General features: G+C 36.7%; 2 protein-coding genes across 2 annotated transcripts; both read right to left on the bottom strand.

Annotated features, from left to right (window-relative positions):
- Positions 1-525: 525 nt before the first annotated feature.
- On the bottom strand, positions 526-24,492 carry LOC140241831 (NXPE family member 3-like). The gene is made up of 4 exons (XM_072321585.1): positions 24,073-24,492; positions 17,145-17,317; positions 2,274-2,332; positions 526-1,328 (listed from the first exon to the last, which is right to left on the bottom strand). Exons 1-4 carry the CDS (start codon positions 24,490-24,492, stop codon positions 526-528), a joined length of 1,455 nt encoding a protein of 484 aa, XP_072177686.1.
- On the bottom strand, positions 13,166-14,202 carry LOC140241833 (uncharacterized). Its single transcript, XM_072321586.1, has one exon. The coding sequence runs from the start codon at positions 14,174-14,176 to the stop codon at positions 13,166-13,168; it is 1,011 nt and encodes a 336-aa protein (XP_072177687.1). The 5' UTR covers positions 14,177-14,202.
- Positions 24,493-26,159: the final 1,667 nt, after the last annotated feature.

Raw genomic sequence — 26,159 nt, 5'->3', positions numbered from 1 at the left:
TGAAGAAGAAGAAAGATAAATAAATTTTAAAACAAAGAAAAATATTTCCTACACAATACAAAAATGACAAAAATCGGATAAGAAATAAGGAAGATATGACATTTTGAAATTTCACATTTTTTCGGAAACATTTCCTGATAAGTCCTTATGAATATCCAAATGAGCGAGTTGATGATGTCATACCCTCACAATTTTTCATGTATGTTACATGTGAACTTCGGAAATTTCTTCCATTTCTTAGCTGACACAAGTAAAAGCATGTTCACATACCAAGATATATCAGATAGATTTTTTGAGTATTTTTAAGGCAAGTTCTATAATGTAAACAGCTGAAATATGAGATTATTTGTCATTTCTGTACACAATGGATAAGAAATTGTGAGAGCATGACATCATCAACGTGAATACTGATTTGAATATTGATAACGACTGGTCAAGAAGTGCTGATGCGCCTATTCATGAAAGACTTTCGTTTGTTTTTATTTATTATTATTATTTTTTTTTTTGGGGGGGTTTGCTGTAGAATTAAATGGGGCAAATATAGGACAAAATCAAGTCTACGATATTGGATAAAATGCGTTTATCGGGATGGATATTGTCTTTATGGAGTTGCGAAACAGTCATATCCCACGCATCTACCAGGATGACCCCCGGGTAGTGGGCAAACGTCCTTCTCACTATCCTGTCCATGGAATATAACATCCACTCGTTATTGGCGAGTATATGTACCAATTTACTAAACCGTCTTGTGTGGGTAGCTTTTATGATGAAAAGCGTGTTGGGACTGCGTCTGTGAAGTCTCTCGACGGCAGACCGTATCATGTTCATTCTTTCGGTAAAGTAGTCCAGGGAGGAGAGGGTAAAATGTGCGGTAATGCTGAGGATGAACACATCCGGGTTAAAGGGCAAATGATCCAGCACGTATGAGGCGCTCCGAATGATACACGTAGACAGGTAGCCCGAGTGGCCCCGGTTAGGAAGGCCATGGAACTTGTAGTAAAGCGATATATTCGCTGCCTCGTTGCGGGTATTCAACATGCATTCGTATTGCGGCAGCAGCCGCAGACCCATGCGGGCGTTGAAAGTTTCGAAGACCTGCCTCACGGTCGAGTCGCCGATCGAAAGAACGGTCTTGTTGGCGAGACAGCCCACCACGTCGGCTGGCGCGAATCGACGATTTCTACACTGCGTGGATACCCATGAGTCATTGTAGTAATAACCCGAGGTGAGATGGTCATGATGTTCTGTCCCAATGGGTAGACACTTCGGTAAGTCGTTCCAGGGCTCTTGCCAAGGGAATCGTCCATGCTCATCAGTCACGTTGTTTCCTTTAAAACATATGGTACAAACACTGTTTTATTTTGATTGTAAAATATTACCAGTAAGAAACGACAACAAGGCTGGTGTTTTAAGTAATTCTAACAACATTGATGACGATAGATGTATTGACAATGATGTTAAAAAGTAGTAATGGCAAGCACAAGTGCAAATAAAAGAAGGAAATGTGTTTAATGTGTAATGTTATTTTCCATGTCATTTTATTGTTAACTCACATTGTAAGTCTTTAGACTTTTAGATGAGTAAGAACAGTAAAACCTAATTGAATGGAATTGAGTTGAACTAAATCGATATCGAGATTTTTGAGAAATGTTATTTGTTGTTTGTTTTCTTTTAAACATGGTCAAATATATTCAGCGCATGAATACACATGCACCGTATATATGTAAGCCTAAATATATCTTAAGTATTTGATAAACACTGTACAATGAATGATGATGATGATGATAATACTGACAAGCAAAACATTTCTTCTTTTTTTTATTTGCTTTCTTTCAGGAGCTGGCGTACGGATATCTCAAGGAAGAAGGGATAATAAACTTAACGCCATACCCTATGATAATAATAATATTCTCAAGTCCTCACAATAACAGGTACATGGAAACGTACCTGGGCAATTACCCCCCCCCCCCAAAAAAAAAAAAGAAGAAAAAGACAATTATCCCCCCCCCCCCGTTAAATACTGGTTAGTGATAAGGTTAGAGTAAAATTTACAGTTACGGTTAGGTATAAGGGTAGAGTTTAGGTTAGGGTTAGGGTTAGGATTAGGTTCAGGATTGTATAGGGTTAGGGTCAGGGTCAGGGGAAGGGTCTGGGGTAATTGTCCAGGGGGTAATTGCTCTAGAACCATCGAGACCGTACATGACAGATATTAAAACACTGAATCACCCAGAAGAGAAAGACATAAGGATAGAAGTATGCCCTGAATAGCTCACCTTCCGCTGAACTTGTAATGTTGATTTCACATTGGTTGCAAGGTAAATACCGCTTGTAACTTTAGCGAAAGACAAGAACGCATAGTAAGTTAGTTCATTGAAAAGCAGTTATTATCACTACATGTGCTTCCATTATTGACATTAATATTGTCAATGCCTTGTAATATTATATACTTATCATTACACACCGAATTTAATATTTCTAATGTGAATGTCAATGCGCACGCGTAAATGATTGATTTACAACAAAACACCTAGAAAACAATAATCAAAACAAAACAAAACGTGCGACAGACTTAAAGGGGTAAGATCCCGAAACATAATTATACGTACATTCATTTAAGAAAAAAATACACATTAGTGGCGTTCGAGGAAAATGAGACAATCTGTTCAAAACTATGAATATGCAAAGTTTTGATTAAATATTTGTACACGTACTGTCATCGCTGGATAAGGCCACAACAAATCAAAGTAGTGGCACGGTGTGAGGAAAATAAAAAGGAAATTCGATTCAATTAATTTTGTATGCTATGAAAACATTCCCTCGACGAATTACCAACTGTCGTGGGGGTGAAATTATCATTTTTGCCTTCTGAAGGAGGGGAGTAAAGTGCTCTTTCATTATGCTTTAAAAGAGAAAATATGTGGACCTCTACTGCACTTTCACTTTCTCTGTTTGTTTGTTTGTTTGTTTGATTTATTTTTCTTCCAACACAATTTCATACATTAAAAAAAAATATTTTCAGTAATACAATGTATCACATAAAATATCAGTAAGCAGATTACAATGTACATGATTCGAAGAAGGAAAATTAATGTGTAAATTAATTCCATTAAAAAAACTATATAACTCGTATTACCAAATTTCCAAATAATTACCTGAGAAATTATTCGGAAAAAGACTTTCAACTTTCAACTTTCAACTTTCAACTTTATTTTCACCTCCATCAAAATGAACAAAGAAATTTATTTACATTGCATATACACGGGATATTTGTGATATAGAACAAAATTTGAAAAGGTACATAAGAAAATTATGAAAATGAAAAGTAGATGTGATTACATCTTTGTTAAATACATAAAGCGTATAATACAAGTCAACTAAGGATGAGGATGGAAGTGGAGGGTCCCACTAAGAAGCAAAGCTTGTACGATATGGGACCCTCAGAAAAATACACAAAACATCAATATAAAACACAATAAACGAACCGATGTCAACTGACATCAAAATGATTGGGAAGAGGAAAAAGAGAGAAAAGGAAAGGAAAGCAAAAGAGGAAAAAAAGAGGAAAAAAAGGGAGAAAAAAGAGGGAACTACAGCATGTGCCATCGTGGACGCAAGCAATCTGGATTTCATAATGTAAAATAAGTGATAAAATACAAGCTGGATTGAATGTAATGCAAAACATTTTTTATACGTAGTTATGTTGGTAAGAATGCAGGAGAAAAAAAAAACACATCGTTATATTTAGAACACAAACAGGGACATAGTTTAATAGAAGGACTTATGTAAAAAAGAATGATGACTTGACTGAGATGATAAAGGGAAACTAACTCTGTTGGATGTCATAAAGTTTCAATAAAAATGATTTTAATTTATTCTTAAAGGAATTCAGAGATTGAGCTGTAGTAATGTTACTGGGAAGTGAATTCCAGTACTTTGGCCCGTCGTAAATAAATGTGTTTTGAGCCAACAAAGTTCTCATAAATGGCAAATGGAAATCATTTGATCGCCGTGTTGGATAATTATGAATGGATTGATTTCTTTGAAACATTGTTTCAAATATATTTGGGAGATTATTTTTATTATAATTATACATAAATTGTCCTAGATTAAACAAATACAAATCATTAATTTTCAATATTTTATGCTCATAAAATAGTGGGTCAGTATGGGACAAAAATGCAGTATGACATATAACACGGAGTGATTTCTTTTGCAATAAAAGTAATTTATCTAAGAATGTTTTATATGTATTTCCCCACGCGAGAATACCGTAACTTAAATATGGCAATATTAAGGATGAATATAATACGAGCAGGGACGACAAAGGAAAACAAAACTTAAGCTTATTAATTATACCAATATTACGTGAAATAATTTTACATATACTGTCAATATGAAATTTCCAGGACAGCTTATTGTCAACTGTTACTCCAAGAAATTTTATATGGGAAACATTTTCGAGTGGAGTACCATCTAAAACAATATCAACAGGTAGGGCCTAATGCCTCAGTAGAATTGCTAAAAAGCATATATTTAGTTTTTTGAAGATTAAGAGATAACTTATTTGCTTTTATCCACTGGGCAACATTTTCTAATTCTAAATTTATTGTATTAACAAGGGTAAAAAGATTATTGTGTGAAAAAAATAGATTTGAGTCGTCTGCAAAAAGAATAAAAGAAAGAACATCTGATGATCTACAAAAATCATTTATGTAAACAGTAAACAACAGTGGACCTAATAAACTTCCCTGTGGCACCCCACATTTAATATTTAATATTTGTGAATTACAACCATTTAAAGAAACATATTGTTTCCTGTTCATGAGGTAGCTCCTGAACCACTCCAAGGCCTTCCCACGCACTCCATAATGGTGTAATTTGTTAAGTAAAATATCATGATTGATGGTGTCGAAGGCCTTGGAGAAGTCCAGGAACAAACCTATCAAATGAGAAGATTTATCGATAGCATGTGCCACTTTTTCTATAAAACTCAATAATGCATGTGTGGTGCTATGTTTCTCCCTAAATCCAAACTGAGAATTCGTAAATATATTATTAAATTTAAAGAAATTAATAGTTCTTTAATAAATAATTTTTTCAAGAATTTTTGACAATGCACTTAACAAAGAAATTGGTCGGTAATTATTTACCTCTAATTTGTCACCTTTTTTAAACAAGGGGATGACTTTTGCTATTTTCATACTTTCGGGGAAGGTGCCATTAAAAAGGGATAGATTAAATATATGAGCTAAGGGATCCGCAATTGACGATATTACCCCCTTTAAAAGAAAATTGCTGATGTCATCGTGTCCAGCACTTTTTTTGGAACTGAAATCAGAGACAATATTAATTATCTCCTGAGTGTATGTTGGATTAAAAAATATTGAACTAGAATTTGGGGGACCCAAAAATTCGGAAAAATGTTTTGTGGAGGGAGGAATATTACTTGCCAGGCTTTCCCCAATTGAAGAAAAATGGTTATTCAAAATATCACAAATTTGTTGAGAATCTTCAACAATTTCACCATCAAATCTAATTTTTGTAATATTTGACTTAACATTTGATATATTCATGGCTTGCTTTAAAACTTTCCATGTATTTTGCATATCATGCCTGTAAAATTGTAACTGATTAGTATAATATTTTTTCTTTTCTATTCGTATAATTTTCGTCAAAGTATTTTTGTAACTAGTGTATTTCAACTTTGATTGCTCAGTACGTTTCATTTTAAATCTGTAATATAAATTGTTCTTTCTATTTATTGAACGCAGGAGTGATTTTGAAATCCATGGGAGCCTGGGTATTTTTTTGTAATTAGCTGATTTTTCTCTACGTTTTGGAATACAAATGTCCAAATGTTGGATAAAAATCTTCATAAAATATTCATAAGACAAATTAACATCATCTGTATCAAAGATACAGGACCAGTCTGCGGTGTCTAAGCTAGCACCTAGCCTAGCTATACTTTCATGAGTAATTCTTCGTTTAAATATATTGTTGTTTTTATTATTAACTGTTTTATTTAAAGAAAAACCAGTCGAGATGGGGTAATGATCGGTGATATCTGAGAGTACTACAAAAGAATCAGGAGGAGGAAGAATGTTACAAAAAAATGTTATCAATTAAAGAAACAGATTCATTAACTATACGTGTGGGTTTAGATATTAAGGGTAAAAAAGAGGCAGACAAAAATATTTCCAAAAAATCTTGCGACATATTGTTCTGTTTTAGTAAATCTATATTGAAATCACCCATTATAAAACAATTTTTATTGATAAAAAGTGGGTTTTTAACCAGATCCGAAAAATAATCTAAAAATGATTTAGTATTCGCGTTTGGTGGTCTATATACTACACCTATGATTATATTTTTGCTCCCTGGAACTGTGATTTCAATAAATAAAGACTCAAAAAAATCAGTCATACTGGTGAACTCATCGCGGACTACATAATCATAATTTTGTTTAACATATATGGCAACGCCTCCACCTACCCTATTTTGTCTGTTATTAACCACTAAATCGTACCCGTCGAGAGCGAAGGGAAGACTGGAGTCATGAGAGAGCCAGGTTTCGGTTAAACCTACCGCCGAGATATTATGCATTATGGGACTATTTAAAAATAACCTCAATTCTTCAAAATGCTTATTAATACTTCTAATATTAAAATGTAAAAGAGAAAAAGTAGTACTATCATATTCCTTGACAACATTGGTAAATTGGGATTGAGTAAGATATTCAGAAGACGGACTTTGCAATTGGTTCTCTGTGTCAAAATCATAATCTAATTCTTGCGGCGATGAATTAAAACTGTCAGAAACATAATTATCAAAAAAATTGTCATTTTGATTGATATTTGATTCGTTTTGTTCAAAAGAAGGTCCTGCCAAATCAAAAAAGTCATCATCATTAATTGAATTGAATGCTGTGTCTATAGAATTGCGTATTAAAGGGTGAGCGTGTTGTCCGTTGCTCGAGTCCACGAGGGCACCTGTAGAGGGCAGTAGAGAACAATTTGACTGTGGAGATTGTTGCAATATTGCAGTTACACATTTTATCGTTGTCTCTTAATATAACATTGTCTACAAAGGAAAATAGGATCGTCCTATACATAACATTAATACGATCTAAGTAGGCACAAACATAAAGAGAACAGTTTGTCATAAGCATGAATACTAATATTCAAAATAAGTTATAATAAAACTGCGGTAATTGTTCTTTATCCGATCAATAGAAGGAACACATGTATGTAATACGTATTGTGTTATGACAGAAGAGAAGACATCTCAAGTCTCATAGGGACCGCCAACCGCCACTATATAGGGCAAATACTAGGTTGCCAAGGGCAACTCTAGGAAGGGAATCCTTACCCGAAGAATCAATTTTACAAGAAATGAGAAAAAAAAATAACCGTTTTTATCATTAATTCTATACGGATTCCTCCTCTCCCATAACTGCAGCGCAAAAGATCACCCATCCCTATGCCCCAAAAAGACCAACACGCTGGGACCGCCGACGGCCAGTATATTATATAGGGCAAATACATGGTTGCCAAGGGCAACTCTGTAGCGAACAAGGCACACACCAAATTCGAGCAAGTTACAAGTTGACATAAATTGTAATGAACTGTATTAAACTGTGCAGCCGGTCCACTGCGTGAGTGGAGAAGAATACAATACTCGGCTGATACTGTCAGTTCTGATGGCACCCGTTGGCAGATGCCATCCTGGACAAAAAGAACATGTAGGGCAAGTACACGGTTGCCAAGGGCAACTCTATAGCGAACAAAGCACACACCAAATTCGAACAAGTTACAAATTGACATAGTATGTTGTAATAAATTGTATTAAACTGTGCAGCCGGTCCACTGCGTGAGTGGAGAAGAATACAATACTCGGCTGATACTGTCGGCACCCGTTGGCAGATGCCACCCTGAACAAGAAGAACAAACTCAACAATTCACCCTGGATAACTACACAACCTGTATAAGATGCTTAAGCGTGTTTCAATATTGATAATGAAATTTAGCTTGTGTACGTTGACTGCTAAAAGGTTGAGTAATTTGGGAGCATACCTAGAAATTCAAAACATCAGCTGATTGAGTTCTGAATTGGTATGCCAATTAATCAGAAAAATATTTCGACCAAGAGAGAGTGAGAGAGAAAAAAAACACCCAAACACATTTTATTAACTTATTGTCGTTATCGTAAAGGGTATATATCAACAACAACAACAAAGTATTAATTGCAGTCAGTTTTAGTCAATATTGAAAAAAAAAATTGCATAGGTTATGGCATAGACGTGGATTTAGTTGCGATGGATCATAACCCCGTGCAGGCTCTAAACGCAATAAAATGCCGAAAATCATAACAACATATTTATCACATGGATTATGATACAAACATAGATTTGGTTACAACGAACCCTTACCCCGTGCAGGCTCTAGATTACAATAAAGTGACCTGACAACCATCATGCCTGCCGGGTACAGATCTCAAACAGTCTAAAGGAGCCCATGCCCGAGGAATCCATTTGGAGAGAACAGGGGAGAGAACCAGCAATGGGCTTGAAAACAAGGAATGTCTACGAATAAACCGTGTTTATCATTCATTCTTATACAGATTTCTCCTCTCCCACAGCTGCAAAGCAATAGATCTCCTCATCCCTATGCCAAAACAAGATCCACACGCTGGGACCGCCATTGTATTATATAGGACAAGTAACAGTTGCAAAGCGCAAGGCACACATCGAATTCGAACAAGAGACAGGTTAACATAATCATTGTACTGTAATACACTGTATATACGGCCGGTCCACTGCGTGAGTGGAGAAGAGTATAACATTCGGCTGTTACTGTATGCAGTTCAGATGGCACCCGTTTGTAGATGCCATCCTGAACAAAAAAAAAGAAAAAAAGAAAGAAAAAAAAAAAAAGGAACAGACTGTACAATTCACCCTGGGTAACCATACACTACCTGCATCAAATGCTTAAGCGTGTTGCATTAATGATAATGAAATGTAACTTGCATACGTTTACTAATAAATAAATTTGAGTAATTTGGGAGCATACCTCTCATTTAAAAAAAAAAAAAAAAAAAAAAAAAAAACATCAGTTGATGGAGTTCTGACTGAGAATGCTAATTAATCAGAAAAAATATATCGACCAAAAGAGAAAGAGAAAAAAAAAATCCCAAACTCATTTTTTATTTATTATTATTACATCATGAAGGTATTTATCAACAACAACAACAAAACATTGATTGCAGGTAGGTTTAGTAAATATTTAGAATCATAACAACTCGCATGTATTGTGATGTGAACGTGGATTTGGTTGCATGGACCATAACCCCTTGCAGACTCAAATCACAATAAAATACCGAAAATCATAACAGCGTATTTATCACATAAATTATGGTATGAACACAGATTTGGTTACAATAAACCATTACCCTGTGCAGGCTCTTGATTACAAAAAGTGACCTGACAATCATCATGCCTGCCGGGTACAGATCTCAAACAGCTACTCCCAGTCTAAGGGAGCCCATGCCCGAGGAATCAATTTGGAGAGAGCCAGCAATGGGCTTGAACACAAGGAATATCTATAAATAAACCATTTTTGTCATTCAATATTTTACGGATTTCTCTTCTCCCATAGCTGCAGGGCAAACGATGACCCCGTCCCTAGTATGCCCCAACAAGATCCACACGCTGGGCAAGTACACGGTTGCCAGGGGCAACTCTAAAGCGCAAGGCACACGCCAAATTCGAACAAGATGAGGGTTAACATAGGGCCTACTGAATTGTAATACACTGTACAGCCGGTCCAATGCGTAAGTGGAGAAGAATATAGCATTCGGCTGATGCTGTATGCAGTTCAGATGGCACCCGTTGCAGATGCCATCCTGAACAATAAAGAGGAGACTGTACAATTCACCCTGGGTAACCATACACAACCTGCATCAAATGCTTAAGCGTGTTGCATTAATGATAATGGAATGTAACTTGCATACGTTTACTGCTAAAAAAATGAGTAATTTGGGAGCATACCTCTAATTTTAAAAAACATCAGTTGTTGGAGTTTTGACTGAGAATGCCAATTAATCAGAAAAATATTTCGACCAGAAGAGAAAGAGAAAAAAAAAATCCCAAAACTCATATTTTATTTGTTATTATTACATCATAAAGGGTATTTATCAACAACAACAACAAAACATTGATTGCAGGTAGGTTTAGTAAATATTTAAAATCATAACAACTCGCATGTATTGTAATGTGTACGTGGATTAGGTTGCATGGACCATAACCCCTTGCAGACTCAAATCACAATAAAATACCGAAAATCATAACAGCGTATTTATCACATAAATTATGGTATGAACACAGATTTGGTTACAATAAACCATTACCCTGTGCAGGCTCTTGATTACAAAAAGTGACCTGACAATCATCATGCCTGCCGGGTACAGATCTCAAACAGCTACAGTCTAGGGGAGCCCATACCCGAGGAATCAATTTGGAGAGAACCAGCAATGGGCTTGAACACAAGGGATATCTATAAATAAACCATTTTTATCATTTATTATTTTACGGATTTCTCTTCTCCCATAGCTGCAGGGCAAAGATCACCCCGTCCCTAGTATATGCCCCAACAAGATCCACACGCTGGGACCGCCAATAGTTACTACATAGGGCAAGTACACGGTTGCCAAGGGCAACTCTAAAGCGCAAGGCACACGCCAAATTCGAACGAAATGCAGGTTAACAGAATTATGTAGGGCCTATTGTCACACCAATTGTATTATAATACACTGTGCAGCCTGTCCACTGCGTGAGTGGAGAAAAATATATCATTTGGCTGATGTCAATTAATCAGAAAAAAAAAAACTAAATCTCAACAAAAGGATATAACTTACTATCATTATATCATAAGGGTATTTATCAACAACAACAAAAAAAAAAAAACTGTAATTGCAGGTGGGTTTGATGAATATTGAGAATCATAACAAATATCTCTCACATGGATAATGCGGTAGGCGTGGATTTGGTTGTCACGGACCATATCCCGTGCTGGATCTAATCGCAATAAAATTCCGGCAATCATATCAATATATTTATCACATACACTATGATATAACCATAAATTTGACTACAATGAATCCTAATCCCGTGCAGGCTCTAGATTACAATAAATTGATCTGACAACCATCATGCCTGCAGGGTACAGATCTCAGGCAGCTACAGCGTAAGGGAATCCTTGCCCGAGGAATCAATTTGGAAAGAACCAGCAACGGGCTTGTTCACAAGGAACATCTATGAATAAACCGTTTTTATCATTTATACGGATTTCTCCTGTTCCATAACTACGGAGCAAAAGATCACCCCATCCCTATGCCCCAAGAAGACCAACACCCTGGGACCGCCAACCATCACTATATGGTGCAAGTACACGGTTGCCAAGGAAAACTCTATAGCGAACAAAGCACACACCAAATTCCAACAAAATACAGGTTAACATATTATAAATACATTGTACAGACAGCCGGTCCACTGCATGAGTGGAGAAGAATATAACACTCGGCTGATACTGTATTCAGTTCAGATGGCACCCTTTGTAGATGCCATTCTGAATAGAAAAAAAAAAACAGACTGGACAATTCACCCTAGTTGACTAAACAATCTGCATAAAATGCTTAAGCGTTTTGCATTAATGATAATGAAGTGTGTATATGGCTTGCGTACGTTGACTGCTAAAAGGTTGGGTAATTTGGGAGCATACTAATAGCTCTATTTTCAAAACATCGGCTGTCAAGGTTCTGAATTGAGCTACCAATTGATTGAAATATATATGTGTATACATATGTATTTATCACTTCATACATTTAGATTTGGTTGGGATGGATCATGACATCGTGCAGACTCTAATCACAATGAAGTGACTTGACAACCGTCATGTCGGCCAGGTAAAACTCCTACAGCCTAAAAAGAAACCTATACTTAAGGAATCCATTTGGAGGAAACCAGTAATGGACTTGTTTACCAGGAACATCTATAAGTAAACCGGGTTTTTTATCATTCATTCAATACGGATTTCTCCTCTCCCACAGTTGGAGAGCAAAACATCACCCAATCCCTATGCGCCAACAAGACTAACACTGAGGAACTCTTTACATGATTTCGGATAAGAACAAGGTTGCCAGGGGCAACACTAGTAACCAAGACACACCAAATTTGAGCAAGTTACACCTGCTGTAATACACTGTGCAGCCGATTCATTGCGTGAGTGGAGAAAAATGTGATACTCGGCTGATACTGAATTCAGTTCAGATGGCACCCATTTGCAGATGCCATACTGAACAAAAAGATCCGACTGTATAATTCACCCTGGGCAACTATACAAACTGAATAGTCATGCTTAAGCGTGTTTCATTAATGATAGTGAAATGTAGCTTGCGTACGTTAACTGCTGAAGGGTTGAATTACACTGTGCAGCTGGTTCAAGACACAAACCAAATTTGAGCAAGTCACACCTGCTGTAATACACTGTGCAGCCGGTTCATTGCATAAGTAAAGAAAAATATAATACTCGGCTGATATTGTATTCAGTTCGGATGGTACCCATTTGCAGATGCCATCCTGAACAAAAGGAGAAAAAAAAAAGAAAAATACAGTATCTTGATATACATTTGGCACTGCAAGTTGACAGCAATTCTAGTAAATTTTGGATTCATTGTCTTCTACCATTTCACTTTAGTATCTTAATTTTGGCACAGTACGTTGACAACAATTCTAGTAAACTTTGGATTCATTTACTTCTACCACTTCAATTTAGTGTAATGAAAAACCGGAATATTTGTAATCGTGCAAAACCGGTGTGTTTTTATAAGGAAACCAGTGCGCATATTTTAACCAAACCAACATCATTGAATTTTTGAGCGCAATAGGTATACCTAATGAAAAACCAATACGCACATTTTAATTAAACCAACATCATTGAATTTTTGAGTGCAATAGATATACCTAAAATATAATTTCTGAGTTGCTCATGCAGGACAATAGGTATCTATCATATCATAATCATGTACAACTGGGCCAATGTTACTGATCTTCTCTGTAGGGTACACAAAACTTCAGTTGAAGTTATAAGAAATGTATATAGGAGATGACTACTCACTCGAAATTAAAGGGAGCGCCTCCGGTTTGGCGCCATTTTCCGGCATAGAATCTCAACTTGGTACCTTTGCTGTACATTTCTTGGACTTGTTTCTTCCATTTCTGTTTTTCTTCCAGGTCAGTCTGCGTCAAGTCGTCGATCATGAAATATCGCTCGTCCTTTAGGATTTCCCTGGCACGACGGATGACATCTACTTTTTCTCTGTATGAGAGAAACTTTATCAAGATGTGCCTGGGACGACCTTCCACCTTGCGACCATCACGATGAGCTCGCTCCACCTTTGTGGTCATCTTGAATTTGGACCGCAGGATGTCTTCGACGATGTGGGCGCAGTCTTCCCTCTGGTCATTTGGTGTTTCAGGGATTCCCACGATGCGGATGTTATTCCTCCTAGATATTCTTTCGGTTTTGTTTGTTTCCGCTTTGTTCTTCAATACTTCGGAGCGGAGTTCGGCTATTTCTTTTTCCATTCTTTTCATTCTACCTTCCATTTCCTTTTGTTTGACTTCGAGATCATCGACCCGTTTGCTCTCAAATTGGATAGAAGCTTCAATGTTGGCCTCAAGATCGCTCAACTTCCCAAGGAACTTGTCGACAGCGTCTTGGATCATTTTATTGAATCCGCTGGTAGCTTCCTTGAAATATGCGTCCAAGCTTCCAGGGGTTTGCACATTGGGAGGTGCAGAGGCCAGTGCTTCCTTATCGGCGGGCATAGTGGTGCCTCGATCTGGGTGCGTTGGGTTGGTTACCGTCGTGGATGCGACAGCCATATTTGTGACGTCATCAGGCACCAGTTCAACAGATTCCGCATCGCTGGCTGTTTGGCCTTCCAACGACTCTCGCTGGGAAGCGGCCGGAGTCATGGGCGCAGGGTTAGTGACCTTCGGGTTCGGACTTGACGGGCTGTTTGCACGTACCTGGGTTGCGGGTTTTCTCACAGAAGGACCATAGTTTTTTGCCTTTGTAGCGGCTAACCGTTGCGGCCGAGCAGATTTTTGTTGGTCCATCCTCAGGCGATGTTTCTAACTTTGTCGTTTTGTTAGAATGTGAGACCCGAAAAAATGAAGTAGACGTCCCAATTTGGTGAAATTTTGTTACTTTTGCGAGACAAACGAAATTGCCGCGTGCGTCTCAGTCCATAGCGTCTCAGTCCATAGCGTCTCAGTCCATAGACTGCCACTATAAGCAAAAGCTTGAACACGAGGCAGCCCAGGGACCTACTGTATCTTCATAATACACATACATTGTTTGCGGAATGGGGAAATGTTAAAAAAATATAATACACTGTAAATGTCCTATCACCGGCTAAGGTGCGAGTAACAGAGTATGTGAGACGAAGCGGATCACTAGATGACCTCAAATTTCTAGTAGGTGTATATAAAGTCAAACAGGCGTCTAGATATTTCGGAGCTTGATTGTTGAGGATTTTATAGACAAACAAAACTAATTTGAAAATTTATCCAATTATACATATACTGTCGTACATGTTTTGAATTGATTGTAAGCGCTTTGGGCCTTGTGGGAAAAGCGCACTATAAATAATAGTAATAATAATAATAATAATTATGTTTTATATTCTAGTGCATAGATACGAATAGAAATAAAGTGAATTATGATGATGGTGATGATGATGACAAGATAATGGCGAGAAAAAAAATGTGATAATGAAGATGAAAGTGATGGTGGTGATGATGAAGATAATGGGAATGAATAATTCAGTTTAAAGAAATCGTGAAAAGTGTTTGGAAGTAAGTTGTTTAGATATTTAAACATAAAAAGGAAAGAGTGAAATGTATTTAGACCAAATATATTCACTGTTTTTAACTGATAAAAAAAGAGGATTGGTGTGGGCTAAGTATTGTGAGCCAGTACAGATGCGAATGGCTTTCTTTTGTAATGAATAAATAGAGTTGAATTTAGTCTTTGCACTTGCAGCCCACACTAGATTACAATACATAATATATGGTAGGATTAAAGAATTGTAAAGCATAAAAAGAGTACGTTCAGGAAGATAACTTTTCATCTTTGAAAGAATACCTATATTTCTAGAAATACAGGTTGTTACATAACGTACTATGTGATCATCCCAAGTTAAGTTTTCATCAATGAAAATGCCTAAAATTTAATAGAACTTTTTTTTTACGTTCAAGAAGTACATTATCAATCCTCATATTATTTACAAAATAATTTGTGTGAGTTTTCATATGCTTAAAATAAATATAATTTGTTTTATCAATATTAAGTGATAATTTGTTATTCTTAAACCAGTCTGATACATTAAATTTTGGTAACCCTGCATTAAGTGAGGACAGTAACGTTTCTAAATTATCATGGAAATAAAAAATATTGGTATCATCAGTTTATAATATAAATAATAACATAGACGACGAATTAACGATGTCATTGATATATAACAAAAAGAGAAGGGGACCTAATATTGAGCCCTGGGGCAAACCACATTTTATCTGTAAAAAAAAAAAAAAAAAAAAATGACATGTCATTATGTACCCGTCTACACGATAGATAATCCCTAGACCACGAGGGTGCATCACCGCGAACACCATAAAACTGTAACTTTTTAAGTAAAATATCATGTTGTAACGTATCAAAAGCCTTAGATAGATCCATAAAAATTCCTATAACATGTTTTTTTTTTTAATCTATTTGCCATTGCGTTTGTAATTTGATCATACAACTGAATCAAAGCCAATTGTAGGATAATTCTTTTGGAAGACATACGATGTAAATTCAAAACTTTATGATTATGCAAAAATTTATAAAACCTATCATATATAGTTTTTTTCAAGAATTTTGGAAATACTAGGAAGAATGGAAATTGGTCTATAGTTACTAATTTGACAAGGATCATCTTTCTGAAACACTGGGCTTACCTTTGCAATTTTTAAAGAATTGGCACATTTTCCAGACAATGTGGAGAGATTGAATATGAGAGTAAGTGGATCAGCAATTTGATTTATGATTTGTTTAAGTACTAATATGCTCATTCTATCACAGCCACTTGCCCTGCTAGAATTCAACTTTTTCGTAACATTAATGATTTCTGTGGGATTTGTAGGGTTTAAAAATAACAATGAGGAAATAGGTTCTGGCAAAAATTTCAAAAAATCTTCATTAAATTTTACATCATCAAATGTATTTACCAGATTATGTTGCTCCTTACAAAGCCCTTCTGTGCAGACACATGCCTATGTACTTATGGACAGATATTTAATGTGGCATGCAGAGGGTTAACTTTCTGTGTAGCCTACCTACTCAACAAACGCCTAACTTAGTCTCAGATCATCAGACTTTACTAAATTTCGCTAAGAATGTGTGTGTGTTTTTGTGTGCTTGTTTGTTGTTGTTGTTTTTACTGATATTGCACCGCATTTTACTGAATTCGTGCATTTTGGGGGTGAAAGTCCTCTTGGAAACGATTAGGTTGTGTGGCATGACCGACAGAAGAACTTCAGTACGGCCAATGCCTTAGCAGATGGCAGCAGGGGCAGTCCCCCCCCCCTCCCACACACACCCTTTTCTCTTTTTCCCTCCCCCTCCCCGAGACTTTCCGAATGTGCAATTTTGCGAAACAAATGTTATGCACTTCTAGAAGTCACATTACAAGAGTGCTGAACAATAATCTCTAAATACACGCAGATAGCTTATGTGCGTGTTTTGTATATCATGTACACGGTAACAATGAGAAAAGTGATTCCGTAAAAAATTGAGACTCCGAGGGAATGAGGAACTTTTCTATGGAGTCTCGTGCAAATGGTCTTGATTACGACGACAGTCTCATATCTAGTTGTAAATATACAGATGTCGTAGCATTGTTTGGTTAATAAAAGAGAAATAATAATGATAATACAAAGTAATCAAAGAAATTACTCTGCACTTCAAATAGAGCGGTAAACAACTAATCTGTGAGAAAGTGAAATTGTGCACAAAAGAAGCAGAAAGATAAATGAAACTAACTTGCTGAAGTATATTCCCTCGCCTGATTCTATGAACTCTGACTGAACGGCGTCAGTTTTCGCACCGTCTGAGTTGTGCCACCACCAGTGAGAACAATTGAGGCTCTCGTTGGTCGGCCTGGCGCAGAACCACGAGACGTTGGTCTCAGCGTGAGTGAAGTCACATTCATCCTCCTGCATGATTTGCAAATAAAAAAAAAAAGTTGCATCATCCATTCAAAAATGGGTAATTCAGCAGCACAAGTGTTAGTGTAATAAAGCAAATATTGATTTTCAGTTTAATCGCGTTGATCAAGATAGTTTTTTATGAGCTTTATGCAGAGTTTCATATCACTTTTGAATACATGATTTGATTAGATCTGATTTGATTTATTTCCACATTCAATCAAATACAAATTGAATACAAATTTCAAAAGTACAAAGACAAAGAATAACAAATGCACGGAAATAAATCGATGACAGTACACAAATAAATACACATAAGTGATTGCATTGAGCAGCATACATACACAAAAACATGAATATAAACTATACAGTATTTTTCAGTAAAAAAACAGAGATAACTGAATGCAGGAGACCACCATCGTAAGCGATTAAGCTTGAAATGGATGGGGGCCTCATAATAGGACAATCTAACGACACGACTCTCTTGGAGGAAAGTGATCATGGGTACAGGACAGTTGCAGGTGTGAGTGCAAGATGCAGTTGAAGGAAGAAAATAGAAATTGAATTATTATTATTGAATTATAGAAAACCAATTTTTCACCATAAATATGTGTGGCGCTCCGACAAAATGAGTCATAAGTCGCACGGGGACTTTTCCCGTAATGAGCCGAAAATGAAGGGGAAGCACTGCTCGGGTCGAAATTTTTTTATGACGGATTTTGATTCCTTGACGTTTTACCTATTTGTACAGAAAATTTCAGAGTGTAAAAATGAAGACAAGTGTCCCAAATCAAAGTTTTTCGGCGACAATTTTTTTTCGGTTTCATTTTTTTCGAATGCTCGCCTTTGCGTTGCGTTTCGCACCTATTGTTCTTGCCCGAGTGAAACTCCGCCTCCGTTGCTAGGGCGTATGCTAATGAAGCATTGCTCTTGACCCCTTTGAAGTCAAAACAAAGCATGGTGCGTGCGGCGGCGTCGGCGGCGGCGAAGGCTTAATTACGTAATAACAGTGAGCTGACCAAGGCTATCGATTGCATGACTAGCGAGTTGCGTTTGATACATGCACCACATTTCATGAAGTGGTAATTGATGTGACGCACAAATGGCGCTGAAAAAAAAAAAATTAATTCCAACAAATGATCAAGCAAAATATATGATACTTTATCAATGAGCTAATTCATGATCACATATCGAACTTGAAACCTCTCTATGTGTGTGTGTACTTTTACAACTTTTATTGGCCTCGTTTATTCATTCAAATAATTATAGCTTTCGTTCCCTGGTATGTGACTTGCTGTTTAAAGTTCATCTTTGGAGATATAGCATGGCCTAAGTTGTCAATTATTCTCGTCTTTATAAATTCGACAATTCGTATGATAATTAAAGCCAAATGTATGTAATGCGTAATTTTATTTCCCCGATTAATAAAACTTATTGCCCTATTTTCTTATGATGGTTTGGGCCGCGACGGCATGGAGAGAAATTGGACGACAAACATTATCAATGCCCAAGTAGCTCGTGTTCCCTTTGGAGGATATTCTGACTCTTGTCATTTGTGTATTTTTTAGAAGTAGGACCTATTTGAGAAAGTGACAGAAAGCTGTGTCACTACTCAAAAGTGTGTTTCTTCATTTTTCTAAAATCAGAATGTGTGTAATGATAACTGTTTGTCGTGTCTTACGTGTAGCTGACATGTGAGAGGTCAAGTCTGCAAAGAATTTGGCTAACAGCTTTGCGAAGTAGCAGCGCTAATTGCCTATTGAATTGTGTATTCTGAGGAATTCCGAATGAAAGGACTCGGACGACACTGTTCACGCCTTGTATCCGACCGAGTAAACCCCGCATCAACGAAGCCTTGAACAATGAAAGGTAAACTTCCTGCTATCAAGGGGTGGATAATCACGCAACCAGTATTTTTTTTTCCGCCATTGATAGCAGAATTAGTGACGTAATGGAGCGACAGTGTTGGAGGATCGTCATTACGTCTGCTAATTTGTAAAAGATTTTTTTCAGTCCCCTTTTGTGTTCAGAACCACAGCCAGGGACGCTAACTTACTTTATCTCCTACAAGCTATCGTTATCTTAAAACGTGAATTTTATGAAAGGTTAAAAGTGATCGCGGAATCAGTTCTTCTGCGTGACACAAGGCTTTTATAATAGCATACCAAGTATGAATCGTTTACCTGTATAGAAAGGGCGGGAATACATGCTTATCGCAATCATTCGGATTTGAGAGTGATACACTTTACTATTTTTCTTCATCTTTCCCCCGACAAAGACCATGGTAATTCAAAACAAACAAGCAAACAAACAAATAAACAAACAAGCAGTTGCATTATATCAGAACGTACATAATTATTGTGGTTCATGTATAGATCATCTCGTGATGTATAGTAGTCATTTGTTGTCGTTTTTACAGCGTGTCCTAATAAATGCCTTTAGCGAAAACCCAACACAACTTTTATCAAGGAGGGAAGGGAACTTAAATTTAAATATAACATAGTTTATAGAAATCAGACATGTAAATAAGGCAATCATATACATCCGCATGGCCGATTGTAATCTCTTACTTTGACTATTAAACATGATCGCCTGCATTTACATGCTTTTTCTAATTTCTTGAACTTTGCCTCATTTTCTCTCTCTTTTTTATTTAAGAATTGCTCGCAACATTTAAAAATCGTAACACAGTCCGCTTTCCCACAATATGATGTTCCATTTGATTCGTCACTTATTGTTGGTCGGGTGACGCCAAATGTTGGAAACTCGAGCGATGATACATGGCATTTTGTTTGTTGGTTTTCGTCTCATCGCTCAAAAGAATTTTGACTACGATTACAGAGGTATCATCTACGAGACTTATCTGATGGTTTTTAATACAGAAATTATCATCAATCAGCAAAGATTAATCAACAAGTCATGAATTCACTTTACCCATCATGTCTAATCGAACTACGACATTGTTGAGGTAACCACGCATTTTTATTCTCATAGTTCAAACTAATTCTTGGCATAATCCAAACAAATAATTCTTTATATAATTTCTCAAAATACTCAAAAGATGGCCATAGTCAAAACTTTCTACAAGGATTGCATACGGCAATCTTTATTGGCCTAAACAAGTTTTCTAGAGCTATCACTTCCCCCTATGACGATGATTTCGTTTGCGTTTCGAACTTGTACCAAACTACTTTCAAAACAGCTACCTTCATAGTTCGATTAATGAACCAGTCTTTTGAATTCATAACCAACATCCGTAATCGTAACCATACAGTACCATAATACTGTCAATAACAGTTGGAAAATATAAATGCTATAATAATAGCGTGAAATAAATGAGTAACTATTATCTTCATACATTCTAATTCCTAAGTGATGTCGCTACGATAATGACACATGGTTTGACTACTGCTTCAAGCAAATAAAAGTAAAAAGGAATGGGATATACTTCTAATGATAAAACCAACCCGTACAATGGATTCCACTGTATTTGGTAACATTTGGTTCCGTTTCTGTGCGCTTTACGTACGGAAAATAAAAGGCAGATTGATTCCATTAACATGCTAACACACAACGCATTCAAAATGTTTTTTGAAATACACCGTGTTCAATGTAATGTTATAGTATACTGTTTGCAACTTTGAATTTGCGAGTCCTTTTTAAAGTTATAACCAGTGTTATTACATTATCAAGCAAAAATTAAAGTATAAAGGGATTCGGATTTGCTCAGAAGACTAAAAATGCTTTATATGGCGATCGTTCGCAACAGAGACAATCCGCTTCAATAGTGTAATTCTGTATTCATAAATTGGAAGAGAAACGTAAAGAAGTCAACTTTTTAACTTCATTTAGCTTTCTCACCAATTGAACTAGATTTGATCTGCCATGCATGATATCGCTGAGTGTTCTATTAATTCTATCAAGTTATTTGTTTGGCGTGCTTGTTTTTTATGCGGACTATTACAAGTAGGTATATAATTGATTGAAGTTCATAATATTTGTACAAAATAAGTCGTGTTTAGTTGTTTTGTATTTTCATTTTTATGATAATATCACGTGTGTATCTGATTCTGACCATGAAAATATGGCGACTGTTTAAATGCGGAGTATGTACTGGAAAACTAGTGTCTCCTGTTAGTATAGACAAACTAATTTCTAGTCTATCCCCGCCTGAAATGGAAATGAAAAGTTCGACTTTTAGCAGATTTCAACCGTTTTGTATAGTGCCTGATACTAAATGGGCACAATTCTTTAGCGCATAAGCAATCACACAACTTTCGGGAATAAAACGTACTGTGTGTCTTAATGATTGTATCTCATGGAAAAAAACAAAAACAAACTCGTCTCCTTGCCTGAATTTTAGCTGCTTCCTTTTCAAGCTAGCGGGAAAGAAATAGCTGAACATCAATCGCAATCATAAGGAGAGGCACATCCTTAAAAATAAACACAGGAGTACTGAGACACAATACTAAATAAAAACGGGCCTTTTATCACTATTGACAACGCATGACATTGAAATGTTTGTTTGTTTGTTTGTTTGTGTGGGTTTTTTTAGGGGGGGATTCAATTGATTATTCTGAAGGTTCGTTAATCACACAATGAAATATGGTTCGCTATTAGCTTAGGTTCGTTAAAAAAACAACAAACAAACACACACACATTAAATGCGGTTCCCTTTCCGGTGTTTCCTTTAGCGAAAGTAATCAAGCAATCATTTATTTTAGCAAGGTTTGTGAATACAAAACGAAATGAGTAAGGCCTCCGTAAAGTATTAATTCAGAATATATGTCAGTATAATTATCTATACTCAACTTCACAAATGCAGAAAGATTGTAACTGTAAATGTGAGGGAAAACAAATAAGCTTAAGCTACAAGTTAACGCTTCTTTATATGCTATGGTATTACAAAAGTGACCGAGAATAAGAAGTATGTTCATGATACAGTCATAATTATAAACCCAACGTGAAGCTGTCAGGCCTACATCAACCTTTGCTTCTGATACGTATAGTATGTGCAGCATTGGCAAGCTTGATAAGCGATAATTACTGTGGACGCAACGCCTATAAAGGAAATGTGCCTAAAATGGCGGGAATTCAGAATGTTACGGAGGTATACAGCTGCAGCAGAACAGACGCGAAAGCAGTCTTTTTTTATGTTCTGCAACATTACGACCATGTGCGTAATTTGAGGGTTTTTAGTACACGCAAAGAATACGATTTCAAAAGACGACTATCGTTAATTAACTTCATTTTGAACCCCCGCCTACAATGGGTTCTCAGGTTCTATCTAGGTATTGAAACTTGCTAAACGCATCCTCTTTAGTTTCCATTGACAACAACTACATGGGAGGAGAATGGAAGCGATCAACGCCCTCGCTAAAAGACGCTTCTCGTAGGACGCATTGTGTGCCCGCCTACAATAGGTTCTCAGGTTCGATTTAGGTATTGGTACTTGCTAAACGCATCCTCTATAGTTTCCATTGACAACAACATGGGAGGAGAATGGAAGCGATCAACGCTCTCGCTATAGATGCTTTTCGTAATACGCATTGCCTGCCTTTTTCTTTCTACTGTTTCCTATTGTTTGCGAGTTAAAAACTTGCGGCAAACTACACCGCAGCCGACACACAACGCGTACCGACTCATTCATGCGGCGGCAGCGGCACGGACACAAACGCACCGAAGTTTACATTCGGACTACCGTATTGGTCAGAATCGTTAATGATAGATCTGTCCTGCGATTGGTTAATTATCTTACACACCCAAGCTATCGCCTTATACGGTTGTGCGTGCGATGGAGCGTAAACGCCGTCGCTAAGCAGGACTGTTGTATTGTTTCGTCCCGTGAAAGAAACAGGTTGTGAGCTTGAACATAACCTGAACTTTGAGAGCGATTTTCTCCGTTATTTAGAAAATGGACTGACATCATAAGCGTAGTTAATATTCGTTTTTATGATCTGTAGGGATGTCGAAATGAGTTGTATTACATATCAGTGTAAAGCTTAGAGTCTGTAGAATTCACATATAGGCATAACTACGATTTCATTTTTTGCGACTTTTGACTCATTCCGACGGAGCGCCACACATATTTGTTATCTGAATGAGTGGGGAGAATGTGATTGTATAAAATGCAGCTTTAGTGAAGCTTTCAAAGAAAAAAGAAAGAATTTGCAATATGTATATTTATATTGTATGTAAAATAGAAATGTGATTCAGCAGCACAAAGAAAACAGCTTCTTATTCTTGCTCAAACTAATTTTATTGTGAAAACGTACCTGATATTGAATAGAATTTTGACAGAGAATACCATTTCAAATGAAGAAGATGATCATTTTGAATCGGGATATTCTTGCGATGTTAGACAGTAACACACTATTATATGACCGTATATTCACATCTTAATTACCCTCTTCGATTCGCATGCGCAGGTATGAAAATTCATAAAAGAGACTGGCGTGATATTTTAACACGTGTTGCTCGTGAGGAATGTAAAGGGTACATGTTGAAGAAGTAAACGTTGTAAGTCAGTGTGCGAGTTTTATGTGTTTGTTCACATTTGTTCGCATGTGTGAATGTATGCTGTAGCCCTTGGGGGCATTTAGATTCGTGTGTAAACGCGCTCATGTAATTTCTTGTCCATTTTCGTGATTGTCCTTTGTAAAAGTACATACCAGTATCTGTCTCTTGTCCATTCATTCTGTAACTTTACGTGGCTGCGTGTATAACGACTCCAACTTTCGCCACAAGCAAAATTAGCTTCTTACCAAGGGTGCTACATGGACGATGTTGCATGGCGTTCGTTCCACGATTTTCCCCTTCTTGAAAGTGCCGAGGTAACGTCCCCGACTCAGGTGCTCTCTTTGCATCCGATCGAGGATAATGACGGCATGGGCGCCATCGACCAGCATGACCAGAACGCGCGCGGTTCCGGGCCAACGCACCACGAATTCCGCCAGGTAACTGCCGTTTCGGAAGTCCACGATCTCCCCGTCCGACCTCGAGGCCGCTTGAATGCTCCGCGATTCTAGTCTACCCCGGAAGAAGTCCCCGCCCGTCTTCCGGGGATTCCCCTCTTCATCCTTGGTCTCAATGAGCACCTGTAGCCTGTCATTGACCTTGTAGGTGTCCTTGCGGTTCAGAATGCGATACGTTGACAGACTTGCACTCGTTGGCGAGCCCTCCATAGCCTCTGTATTGTGCCCGCCAGTTCCAGCCTCTTCCTGCTAGAAAGAAATCGATAAATAAGACTCAAACTCTGCTTTTCTGCTCTGATATTTTGAAGGATAAGCAGTACGATGAGACAAAGTTAAATAAAAGTCAATGAGAAATAGATATTCTACAAATTTTCGTCCATAGATAAGGCTTTGCCAAGTATACTTTCGTTGGATTCATTACCGCAGGTTATGGTTATAATACACACACACACACACACACACACACACACACATTATATATACAGTATAATATTATATACACTCAGCAAAAAAGAAAGTAAACACTTTTTCAAGTTCATATTTGTCATAGAATATTTGCCTAAATATTGATGTTTTACAATTATAACATGTTAAGGGTAATTTGATTGGCTATCAACCTGGTAGGTCTTTAAATCTCCGTTTGCCACATTAATGACCGATCCATACATGTAGGTATGTATGTAACATAAACTTGTGCACATGTGGTATTTTGACTCATTGGCATAGAAAGGGAAACTTTTCACATGCATTTTTCTCTTCCAAGGCACAAAAGTAAAAATGGCAAAAATGGACAAGTTCTTACTCATGCGAATGTGCCTTCCATGATCAATGAGAACAAAAGACAAACTTAACACAATAAGAAGCACAAATCGATTGGCGAAAATCGCCCACTGATCTCTATAATGTGTTTGTATCCCCTAAAGATAAAAAAAAATACAAAAAAAAATACGGAGAAAATAAAGAATCTTCTGTCAAATCCAAATTTGAATGACATTAGAGACGAGGCAATATTAACAAAAAAACTGTAGAAATTTTAAATGTTATTTCAAATTAAGAAAATTGAGCATGATATTTGGTTGTTGAATTGTCTCATGAATCCTAATTCTTAAATTAAAAGTATGAAGTACAGAAATTCTTTCTATGTTATCACCTTTGCGTCTTACTCTTTATGTCATTTGAATTTGAATTGACAAAAAACTATCATATTCCCATTCAGTTTCCCTGATAGTTTTGTTTGAGGATATAAAGAGATCGAAGGGAACAAAAACTTATTTTTGCTATTCATTCATGTCTCTGATTTTTGTTAGCAATGCTACGGTGAAGAGCATTTGCAAATGAGGGACAAATGTCAATTTCTGCAATTTTTGCTTTTGTGCCTTGGAAGACAAAAACGAATGTGTTCGCTCATGCGTAAAATTTCCGTTTAATAAGCTAACCTACTGGGTTGATAGCCAATTAAATAACCTTAGATATGGTATATGACACACATTTTTTTTCCTAAACCATCTATAAGAAATATGTAATGGAAAAAGTGTTTACTTTCTTTTTTTTTTTTTTGCTTAGTGTACATAATTATACATATCAATGAATAACAGCAAAAGGTTTCTGCTCGGAGTCTAAGAAGATATTGGTTCACAACAGCAGTAAAGGTTGTATTATTATCATTATTTATGATCTATTATTGTTATTATCGTCTTATTTTATGCGCTTCTTGTATTTTCACTGCCGTCTTAGTATTCTTTGTGATGTCTATTTTGTGCGCTATTTGCATATGTGCCCAAATTATTATGGACGCGCTACCACTGACGACGCATCTTTATTGTGATTTATTATACCATCTTCAAAATAAAATTTGCCATCCACTTGACAAAGCCCTA

The sequence above is a fragment of the Diadema setosum genome, chromosome 18 (genome assembly GCF_964275005.1).
Source record: "Diadema setosum chromosome 18, eeDiaSeto1, whole genome shotgun sequence".
In the NCBI taxonomy this organism is placed as follows: Eukaryota; Metazoa; Echinodermata; class Echinoidea; order Diadematoida; family Diadematidae; genus Diadema; species Diadema setosum.
The sequence above is the reverse complement of the archived record's forward strand: the minus strand, read 5'-3'. Positions and strand labels throughout refer to the sequence as shown.